The 11,785-nt window shown below is 40.9% G+C and overlaps 1 protein-coding gene across 1 annotated transcript; it reads left to right on the top strand.

Annotated features, from left to right (window-relative positions):
* Window positions 1–1,701: 1,701 nt before the first annotated feature.
* On the top strand, window positions 1,702–3,968 carry LOC144519815 (urokinase plasminogen activator surface receptor-like). Its single transcript, XM_078253254.1, has 5 exons — window positions 1,702–1,861; window positions 2,240–2,359; window positions 2,442–2,588; window positions 3,261–3,371; window positions 3,465–3,968. Exons 1-5 carry the CDS (start codon window positions 1,816–1,818, stop codon window positions 3,662–3,664), a joined length of 624 nt encoding a protein of 207 aa, XP_078109380.1. The 5' UTR covers window positions 1,702–1,815; the 3' UTR covers window positions 3,665–3,968.
* Window positions 3,969–11,785: the final 7,817 nt, after the last annotated feature.

Below are 11,785 nucleotides of genomic sequence, written 5' to 3'. Positions count from 1 at the left end.
ACATTCTTAAAAAGAAAGAAACGCACCGGTGAGCTCAGCAACACCAAAAAGACCCGGAAGACCACGGAAAAACAACTGTGGTGGATGACCGAAGAATACTTTCCCTGGTGAAGAAAAACACCCTTCACAACAGTTGGCCAGATCAAGAACACTCTCCAGGAGGTAGGTGTATGTGTGTCAAAGTCAACAATCAAGAGAAGACTTCACCAGAGTGAATACAGAGGGTTCACTACAAGATGTAAACCATTGGTGAGCCTCAAAAACAGGAAGGCCAGATTAGAGTTTGCCAAACAACATCTAAAAAAAGCCTTCACATTTCTGGAACAACATCCTATGGACAGATGAGACAAAGATCAACTTCTACCAGAGTGATGGGAAGAGAAGAGTATGGAGAAGGAAAGGAACTGCTCATGATCCAAAGCATACCACCTCATCAGTGAAGTATGGTGGTGGTAGTGTCATGGCGTGGGCATGTATGGCTGCCAATGGAACTGGTTCTCTTGTATTTATTGATGATGTGACTGCTGACAAAAGCAGCAGGATGAATTCTGAAGTGTTTCGAGCAATATTATCTGCTCATATTCAGCCAAATGCTTCAGAACTCATTGGACGGCGCTTCACAGTGCAGATGGACAATGACCCAAAGCATACTGCGAAAAGCAACCAAAGAGTCTTTTAAGGGAAAGAAGTGGAATGTTATGCAATGGCCAAGTCAATCACCTGATCTGAATCTGATTGAGCATGCATTTCACTTGCTGAAGACAAAACTGAAGGGAAAATGCCCCAAGAACAAGCAGGAACTGAAGACAGTTGCAGTAGAGGCCTGGCAGAGCATCACCAGAGATGAAACCCAGCGTCTGGTGATGTCTATGCCTTCCAGACTTCAGGCTGGAATTGAATGCAAAGGATTTGCAACCAAGTATTAAAAAGTGAAAGTTTGATTTATGATTGTTAATCTGTCCCATTACTTTTGGTCCCTTAAAAAGTGGGAGGCACATATACAAACTGTTGTAATTCCTACACCGTTCACCTGATTTGGATGTAAATACCCTCAAATTAAAGCTGAAAGTCTGCAGTTAAAGCACATCTTATTTGTTTCATTTCAACTCCATTGTGGTGGTGTATAGAGCCAAAAAGATTAGAATTGTGTCGATGTCTCAATATTTATGGACCTGACTGTAAATAGTTTTTTTGGCAGGTATGTGAAATATCATGGTCTCACCATTTTGTGTTTTGTCTTTATCTGCATTTTTAATTTTTCTTCTTTTCTTTCCTAATTTCTTTAGCATTTTTGTTTCTGTTTGTGAGACAGCGGTTACCCTCCTTTAGTAATTAATTTTAAGGATTCTGTAAAGCTTTTCATTTATTTTGAACTGGAGTGATTACACAACGATTCAGAGAGTCACACAACCTCTGCCAGAAGCTAAGCATGACACAAAAAGATACTAGAGAATGCTACATACAAAGCAATTACATTAAGCTGCTACATTGAAGTGGCTCAAATTAAAATTTTCTGTGTGTGGCATGTATTCTGTCAGAAAAGAGTTCATTTTTTTACTTGACTGGGCTTGTTCATTTGTTGCTTGTTCAAAATGGGCTTGTTCAAAATGTCCCTGCTGGGCACCAGTATTCCACATTGGAATTTAAGAGGCGTTTCTAAGCTTATTTTTAGGCATATTTTTAAGAGTCACATTTAGTCATTATTCAGAGAGGTATGAAGGAGTGGTTTTAGGATGAAGACAACCCCTTCTCAGAAGAACTTCTTATGCCCTTAACAGATCACACTGAAACTCAGTAGTATCCTGCCATCACAGAATGCATCTCCTGACGCTGATCTTTGGGATTGTGCTTCTCTCAAAAGGCAAGTTTTTGTTTTGTTATCTGTTTTTTAAAAATGTTTAATCTTAAAAAAAAAAGGATTGTACATGATTGTCATATGCCAAATACCAGTTTGCAACTGTATGCCCAACATATACATGTTATTGGTTACTTTTACTTGTCACTGCTATTCCTTTTTGTTCCTCACCTGTTTGTCCACGGATGAATTGACCTCTTTTTTATTCTGTTGAAAAACGAGCAAAAAAATGTCAGAACTGCACTTTGCATCCACCTTCATACTGTACAACACATTTTTTTTTTGTATCTGCACTCATAATTTTTTTTATTTTACCTCAGAGTTAAGGTGTCAAAATTATTATATTTTAAAAGTTTAAACTTTGAAAGTTTTGTGTTTTCTCAGCTTACACCCTGAAATGTTATGAGTGTGTACCGGGAATCTCAGGAACCTGCACAGATACATCAAAAGAATGCCCTATGCAGGGTCAACAGTGTGTTGCATTTAAAGTCACTTCATATGCAGGTATAGTCATTTGTGTTGCATTATTTTTATTGTTAAACTGCTTTGTGCTGCTCAGTTTACAAAGGTTCCTCTTTTGTTGCAGGTGGTTCAAAAGTTCTTGATGTCAACTCAAAATTCTGTGCTTTGGCTGAAGAGTGTGTTGAGGCCTCAGTCAACTTTGGAATTGCCAAAACTGTAATAAATAGCAAGTGTTGCACCTCCGATCTCTGCAACAACCAACCTGCCCCTGGTAACTTACTTACTGTATATTGTCTCTTGGTATTTAGCTGCTTCTTTTAAATGAGGGCTGTTTTAGTTGCATAAGCAATAGCTGTTAAAAATGCAAAAACTACTCTCCTTAAAAGTTAGTATTAGTTGCACTTATTTATTATTAAAAAAACTGTGTGTGTGTGTGTGAGTGAGAGAGAGCGCGAGAAAGCGAAAAGGGAAGACTTATGTGCAGGATGTCAGGCTTTATCTCAGCAATATATGGCAGACCAAGACAGAGCCCTTTATCAACAATGTAAAACATTCAATGAATACAAATTTGAGAGAGAGAGACACTACACCGAATTTTCAGGTTAAAGTCAATCTTGATTTATTAGCTACAGGCCAATCATAGCTTAATTTAAAAAGAAAAAAAAACAATATTCCTGTATATTATAATTAGATAATAAACAAACAAATGGAATACATCTTTGCATTTTGTATATCTGTATAACTACATCCACAAACGATATGAACAGTGAATGTTAATCTTTTTTATATTGTGTAAATCAGTAGGGAGTGTCCATTAGACTGCTGGACATAGAAAGCTTTGAAAAAGGAACTGAATAAGAAAAGGGAATTGAAGTCACCACTCAACCCCCCCCCCCCCTCTACATTCCCAAACAATATGAACAGTGGATGTTTTGTGCTACAGATCCCAGCAAATCCAATCCAAATGGTAAAATGTGCTTCTACTGTGATGGACAAAATTGCACCAACACTCTAAACTGTGAGGGGAATCAGGACTACTGCACCTCATCAAAGGGTAACAGGCCTACAGAATTAAACATCTAACTCTGTTTGAATGCATGCACTAAAACATTAAGCTCTCACCCTAACATTATTTTCATTCTCCCAGTGAATGCAGGAGGTCAAACGGTGACCCTGAAGGGCTGTGCTTCCAAGACGATTTGCTCAACGCAAACTACACAGATTTCAGGAGCCCTTGGAACAGAAATTAGCTGCTGTCAGGGGAACTTCTGCAACAGCGCCAGCAGCACAAGTGCTGGCCTTCTGCTCCTGCTGGCACCGCTGGTCTCTTTGGTCATGCTCTCCTAACTGGTGGAGACGGCAGCATCATATATATATATATTTCAGTAAAATTGTTTTTTTTCTCTTGCCTCATACAGTTTCTTGCAGGATCATTTTAATGTTGCCTATAGACCATTTCACAGCTTTACAGCTCATCCTGTTGTTTTTCCTCAGTAGAACAAGGAGAATGTAAAAAACATCATGATGCACAGTTATAGATTCTGAGTGCTATTATTATTCTGAAACCTACTTTTAATGTTAATTATCAAGAATATTTTGATGTTACTGATAAAAGCTGAATAAATAAAAATCTTTAAATTCTGCTGTTTAATCCGATTATATTTCTGTGTTTTCTTAAGTGCTCTGGGCCTATATTATTTCAGAGTCTCGTTTAAAATACATTTGTCTATGGGGTGCCGTTTGTAAAGCGGCTCATGCTGAAAATAACAGCAACATTTTGTCACATTTAGCTTCAAACAATGTTTAAAAAAACGTATGAATTTTTGAGGGTGACTTTTTTGGACATTTAAAACAATATTTGTCAACTTAGAGATATTTTAAATAGTTAAATCCAAATGTTAAATAAAACAGTATAACCCCATCTAGTGGACAATGTTATCCAACAGGCTGTTTTTACACTATTCAAGAGCTTTTTAGAGAATTTTGTAACTTTCTCTTTGTTTACACCTCTGCAAGAACACCAGCATGACTCCAAATATATTAGAGAATGCCAAATACAAAGAACTTCACATTAATTAGCTATTAAAGTGTCTGGAGTTTAATTTGCTGTGTGTTAATTTAAAGTTTACATGACTTGTTCACCTGTATCAGTCTACACCCTGAAGGTGTTTTGAATGCATGCCACAGTACACAAACTATTATTAGTAGTATTGTTTCATCGATGCACAAAAGTAAATATAAATATTGGAAGCTCAGTTTTTTGGGTCGGCAGCTTATAAAAACTTTGTTTTTTATAAGTTATGGGTTCTTTACATTGTTGGTAGTTCACATAACCACACAACAGCCTTTAGGCAATTGTTTTCAGAGCGTTTTTTTTTTTAACTCCCTGGATCAAAATGGCAGTCAACAAACAATGGGTGATGTCACTGCTGCTACATCCATTATGCTTATAGTTTATGAACAGAATAGCATACATGTAACACATAGCAAATTAAATTTGAGCCACTTTAAGCCGTATGTGAAGTTCTTTGTATTTAGCATTCTCGAATATAATTTTGAGTCATGCTGAAGTTCTTGCAGGGGTTGTGTGACACTCCAAACTGTTAGAAATGTAATCATTCCAGTTAACCTAAGCTCCTAAAAAGCTGTACAGAACCCTTAAAATAAACTACTTGAGATGAGATCAATGAACAATGCCAACTTGGTTTTGAGGAGAAGCTGGCACACAAAATATTTCCATAAGCTTTAGTTCTGTGAGATGTCTCAGGACGACCTCTGCTCCCCGACAAGGACAGACAAAATGTAACTGATAAAGGCATACTATGCAGAATTTTCCTAAAAATCAATGTATTGACTCATTCAAACGATATCTCTCCCTCTGCCTGTATATTTTTTATGTTGCTGTGCTTGGGACATTTCTGCATCCAACCACGCCACACACAAAATACCACCACGCCAGGGCTGGCGGCAGCAATGGGCAAGGGTGGGCTCAGCCCACCCAAATGTGCGTCTTGCCCACCCAATCAAAAGTTAAGAAAATGTGTTTAGCCAATGGAAAAAAATTGCACAGAAAATACCAGTACCATTTCTAACTTCTGATTGGGTGGGCAACCTAAAGCCCGCCTCCAAAGTCGCCCACTGCCCCGTCTTCTCATCGTTATATTGTTCTGAAGCAGACCTGTCCATCGCTTTGTGTCCACTCTCTCTGTAAAAATAAAGCTAGAATAGAATATACTTTATTGTCCCCTAGGGGAAATTTTTCATGGACTCAAGAGTGAGTAGTGCATAGTAGTAGCTGCCATTACAGACAAAAAAAAAAAAGATGAGCAGCGTGGCTTCCGCAGTCAGTGTTGCAGCTCCAGTTGATTATAATGGACACGCGTCTGTGTGTGTGTGTGTGTGTGTGTGTGTGTGTGTGTGTGTCTGCTGCAGACATGTCGCACTGCGTCTGTGCTTCTGCCGTAGTTTTGGTTTTCCACCTCCGATGAAGAGCAGTGTTCACCCGCTTCCCTTTTGTTTCATCCAGAGACCCTGGTGGGGATCTCTGTGTCTGTTAGACAGTGTGGATAAGATATTGCCATATGAGCAGAGCAATAACGCAATGCACAGCAGACAATAGGGCAGATGGATTCTTTCTTAAAATATTGTGACTTCATTCTCGTAATATGACTTTTTTCTCAAAATAAGATGGGATGAGTTACATTTTGAATGTGCACAAAGTTTTGAACATGAGCAGAAATCTTGCTGAAACACATCTGAGCTATTACAGTCCAGGGGTTTATTAATTAATTACAATTCATAATAATTCATGTATCATTCACATGAATAAGCGCCACTGACATTGCACATTTAAAGAGGTTCATCAACAAAAGAGCAAAAGAGGAGGGAGGAGTAAATCATGCCTAGGCCTACATGTGTGTTGACTCAGCAGAGATAACATTAAATGTGAAAAGTTGATCTACAGGAGAATAAATATTTGAAAAACACAGAATCCCTTAGAGCCTTACTTCATTATATTCCAATGTTTTTATATTTTCAATTGTCCCCTGTGTTTTCCTTAACATAAATAAAGACATTTCCAGCATGAATTGATGCAGAAAAAGTTAGAAATACTGTAGGTGCATGAAAATTCACTAGAATGCAGGAAATTAAGTTCTTATATTTTTTCTGGGATGACCCCCAGACTCCACACATTATATACCTCCCCACATATCTTGAACTAAATCCTATGCCTTTGGAATGGAATTAGGTCAAATGTTAGTGCCATGTCACTGGGGCCTGGAGGCTGGCTTCTCTAACCTCTGTGCTACTGCCCAAGTCGCCAACCTATTTTTTCTACCAGCCCACCATAATATAGCAGGCTAGAACCGGCCCTGCACCACGCCCTCATATATTGGTTTTTGTTTGTTTAACTGGTGGATTTTGCCAGAAGCATTCCTTCTCTAGCTTCACACATAGGGCTCAATATTAAGCTTTTGCATGTTTGTGGAGGGTAACCTGTGGGACCTCTCTCAAAGTTTTTGAGTAAAAACTATGCAATTTCACATCACTTTGGGTCATTATTATTACTGTAGATAACACCCAAAAAGCTTATAGACAAAACAAATCATTATTTTATTATGAAGACATATCACAGGCTTTGTCTGAACAGTTTATTCTTCTAGCAATGTTTGCTCTATAAAATCATATTCTGTTAATCAAAACTTTTAAATAACGTTTCAATAATTATATCACAAATAAGGAAGTGATAACAACTGACAAAATCCATTTATTCAGCTGAAAATGTTTGAAGAGGGTAAGTTCATTTATTTTACTCAACTGGGCTTGTTCACCTGGTTAAGCCTACACCTTTTGACATGTGTGTAATTACACTGCGTGGATTATGGATCCTGGATCCTGTTTACCTCCTCCTATAGAAGACCACTCCAAACACTGCAGCTAGGATGATTACAATCAGGAGTTGACACTGCAATGGCTGCTGACCGAGAGCTTGATCCTGGCAATGTAGAAACATTTTAGGTTCAATTACATGTATTAGTAAATGTAATATACACAACTCAATGTATGATAGAACTGCATTCCCAGACATGAACAGAACAGATGAATTGTGTGGCTCTAACCCTTCACAGTCATCTGGACTGTGCTGGCTTGTTGCTTGCCACCCCAGGAGATGGCAGTACAGGTTAGGTTTTTGACCCGGTCTCCTCCAGCAGCCATGAACATGATGATGGCGGTCGTCTCCCAGATGCCCTGCGGCGTCAAGGTGTGCGTGACCTGGCTGGTGAGGTGAGGGACACTCCATGAGAACACTGGTGGATGTGACAGACATGTGTGCGTCACAGAACACGAGACAGTAATCGTAATCGCTGGAACTGAGGTCATCACTGGTTTATCTGGGGACGCTGAGCATGTGAAACACAAAGCAGAGTGCTTTTGTTGATTAGAAAGCAAACAGAAACATAGCTTGGCACATTTAAAGGTGCAATATGTAATACTGACAGCTACTGTTTAAAATAGTTACTGCAGTACAAATTTAAAATACTGGAGAGAGTCGTCTCCCCCGCCCTCTTCTCCCCAGACTCGAAGTTCACGTTGGTTGCCAGGCTGAGACTGCAGCATCCAACAATGTTGCTAGCAACATAGCCAGACATAAATTCACAGCACAGTAGCTAACGTTAGATGCTGGCTATATTGACAGTCATAGAAGCCCGTGCTCACGCGGAGCTCTGTACCTTTCGGCTTAGAATTACAGTAGGAACCGCTAAAAAACCAACAACCTCGCCGTCCTCTCCACCCGCCGGACAGACACACTTCCTCGACTTAGAATTATGATATAAACCGCTAAAAATACCACTACCTTGCCGTCCTTTTCCAACCGACTGAAATACACACTTTATTGGCGGTAATTATTAGAATTATGGCAACAATTGCTAAACACAACTCATAATCCTCTCTTCCCGATTTACAGCTCCCCTCTCTTCATAGGCGCCGATACCATTGGTGCTCTGTGGCTCGAGCACCCACTGAGCACCCACGTGTGCCAGACTGCCAGTAGGCTACATACATTTTAAAAATAAACATTGCAGTTGGTGCTAAATGGAGCGTCTGTCATAGTGTGATTGGTTATGTCGCTGTCAGTCCCCTGCTCCATATCCTATCCACCAATCACAGCGTCTCTCGGATGAAAATGCCTCTTTAGTGACCCCGCTCCATCCCCCCACTATACAGTGCGTGTACGAGCGTTCGATAGCATAGTGGCGGTACGCCACGGTAAAATTTCCAGCAACACGGTATCAGAAATAGGGCAGACGCACAACAGGGTTTCCGCTATGTACACCGCGCACCACCGCTCCTTCAGGTTTCAAGGTAACGGTCGGTAGCTTACATTAGCAGATAAGCCCATACTCCGGATTCACCTAACCTAACAACCGCGGTCCCGCATAAACTGTGTCACCACGCTGGTTGAACGGTGGAGTTCTTGGTGACTTCCTGTCAGGTGAGAAAAAAAGAAAGGAAAAGACATGTTCCTCAACATGAAGAACACAACCCGGTCTCACGCCAGTTCGTGAAATGGTCACATTATTTAGATTTATTGATTCGTGTACAGGTGACAATTTTTCTCGTTTATTTCGTGTACAGTCTGTCACAATTTTCGAACGGCGACAACAACGGGACGGATCGCCACACGCGGGACGCGATCCACAGTCTCTGTGGCACGCAACAATGGGGACATGAAATGCTGCACGCGGCCACAACAACGGGACGGTTGTGGTTAGGAAAAGAAAAATTGGGAAAGGAACCGTCACACGCAGGACACGCCAACAATGACGGGATGGTTGTGGTTTGGAAGTTAATAACGCGGAATGGAACTGCAACACGCGAGACGCGGTCCCCGGTCTCCGGGGTGAAGGTCCTGTATTGTTTGACCCATCCACCACCCCAACCAACCTCCCTGTGTGGATTTTGCCTTATCAATACTACTCGCTACCGTAATCGTTCTGTCATCACGAAATATGCTTCCCATTGAAATACATTACTTTAAAATTCGTGCTCACCACACGAAAATAACGACATTTACGTGTTCAGTACACGAATCACCAGATTCAATAACGTGTCAATTTCACGAACTGCCATGAGACTGGGCTGGAAGAACAATGTTCCTATCAAATTCTGTGACCATCAAAGGAACTTTATCCAAAATATGTTGTGCGTTGGGGGGCACTATAAAGGCCGCTGTCCACACCTGAGCCCAGTCACTGCATACATTTGCAATTTTTGCCATGCTTGACATGCGTGCATATTTTCATGAGTTTAAAGCTCCCATATTATGCTCATTTTCAGGTTCATAATTGTATTTTAAGGTTGTACCAGAATAGGTTTACATGGTTTCATTTTCAAAAAACACCATATTTTTGTTGTACTGCACAGCGCTCTCTCACTGCTGCAGCTCCTCTTATCACCTTGTGTTCAGGTCTCTGTTTTAGCTACAGAGTGAAACATCTTTTTTTCTGTACTATCTTTGTTTGCACTCGCACATGCGCAGTAGCTCAGATCATAGATCATGTCAGCTAGCTCCATAGACAGTAAAAGAAAGGCTGTTTCTCCAATTTCGGTCAGTTACAAAGCAGGATTAGCCGGGAGACTTCTTCTAAACAAGGGTGCACATGCAAGTAGTTATTTTGTAGATTGTGGTGAACTTGTGTATGTCGTAGCAGTGCTTTGCCATTGAGAACGAGGTAGCATGCTAGCGCTAGCATGCTAACGGTTGCGGTTAGCAAGCTCGTTTCGGCTAGTGACGTAGAAAGCCGTGCAGATTTTGAACAGCTCACCCGGAGACTGAAGGCAGGACACATTCAGAAACCCGTATCTCACTCAAAACAGCATGGATGGTTTTTTTTCAAAGTTTGTATGCGTGTGGAAGCACCAGAGACACAAAATAACAATCTAAATCCCAGAAAAAGTGATTGTTTCATAATATGGGCACTTTTAGCATCCCAAGTTCCTTGAATGCGATTAGGGACCGTTCGGTATTTATGGAATGGACCACCGGAGGAAAAAAGGGGAGGGTCATGTCTTTTTATTCTTTGTTGAGGGGAGGGTCACCCAACGTTTTTTTTAGTTTAGGGGGAGGGTCACCCAACTTTTGTAATCATGAAAACAGCAACATTTCAAAGTGGCTTGTTTGGTGCATACTTTTCCATGTAAATCTCAGTCTCGGCCCCCCATCGCTAGTAGATGGGTCTGACCCAATAAAAATCGCAACATGACAGCAACATGACTACTTTTTTTTTAAAGGCCGTGCGCCCGTGAGCACCCACGGAGGAAAACATAAATCGGCGCCTATGATGGAGGAAGACTGACAGATCTACATGTTATAATTTATTCACAAGACTGTCAAAGGGAGACGGGTATCTTTCTGTCAGACACGCTCCCTCTCCTCTGCCTGCTCCGTTGCTGGTCAGCGAGCTTGTTACACCCGCAATTATAACTTCGAAAACCACAGGTTCCAGTTAATCTTATAATGGATTTGTGTGTTGAGTTATTTAAACAAACGATCGGGGAAATAAGCGCCTCTTGTCCACAAGTCTCCTGACCTGCAATTTCCACCAACTGCGGAATGGCTGCGGATCGGCTCCACTGTGTGTCGGTTCCGTGCTCCGCCGTCCTTCAATACCCACCAGGTCCGGATTTGTTGGCTGCGGCCATGACTGACAGCTGAAGTCACGAGGACCCACGAGATCTCGCGAATTCACGTATGATCGCTCGATATAACAGGATGTAGTTTCTATAAACAGAACCACAAAAGTAACAAATAGTTTGTTTCCATCCAGAGGAGTAGAGGGGAAACAACTCTGTGGTTTACATTTTACTTATGAGTGACAATAATGTTTTGGTTTTGTTTCTTATTTAACCCAGTAATACTATTGTAATTCACTAAATTATTCTGTGCATTTCAGTGCCCATTGCTAGGAGGAGAACAATTGCTTTTTTACTTCTGCTTGCAAGACTGCGGAGGAGGGGTAGAAGGAGAAGGAGCCAGTACTGGGTCCATCCACTGAACCAATGCAGGAAAATATGATCCGCCGTGAGCACGGTGTATTTTATTTTGAAAATGAACCGGATGTTTTATTTTGTTTCTATGCACAACTTCCTGTCCCGCACAATCTGCCATGTGCTGAATTGCTGCGGAGCTCTCCGGCATCCAGCAAAAATTACGGTGGCCCTGAAGTGCAAATCATAACAGCAAATAGAAAAACGCAACAACAAATCATAAAACACAACGGCAAATATGAAAACACGACAGCAAATAGGAAAACACGACAGCAAATAGGAAAACACGTCAGCAAACAGGAAAACACGACAGCAAATAGGAAAACCGTGTTTTTCACCTCTCCTTCCTGTTAAAAGACAGACAGTCCGTCTGTCCAATCAGGAGGGTCCATATTCTACTAGATAGGCCCTACCTTT

Source organism: Sander vitreus, chromosome 6 (assembly GCF_031162955.1).
Source record: "Sander vitreus isolate 19-12246 chromosome 6, sanVit1, whole genome shotgun sequence".
Classification (NCBI taxonomy): domain Eukaryota; kingdom Metazoa; phylum Chordata; class Actinopteri; order Perciformes; family Percidae; genus Sander; species Sander vitreus.
Note: the sequence above shows the minus strand (reverse complement) of the source record. Positions and strands in the feature narration are given on the sequence as shown.

Bases quoted from the DNA above. Each gene is read 5' to 3' on its own strand.
- LOC144519815 (XM_078253254.1), top strand. From the start codon at position 1,816: ATGCATCTCCTGACGCTGATCTTTGGGATTGTGCTTCTCTCAAAAG. The intron at 2,360-2,441 runs GTATAGTCATTT...CTTTTGTTGCAG, and splicing joins TAAAGTCACTTCATATGCAG to GTGGTTCAAAAGTTCTTGAT. The intron at 3,372-3,464 runs GTAACAGGCCTA...TCATTCTCCCAG, and splicing joins CTACTGCACCTCATCAAAGG to TGAATGCAGGAGGTCAAACG.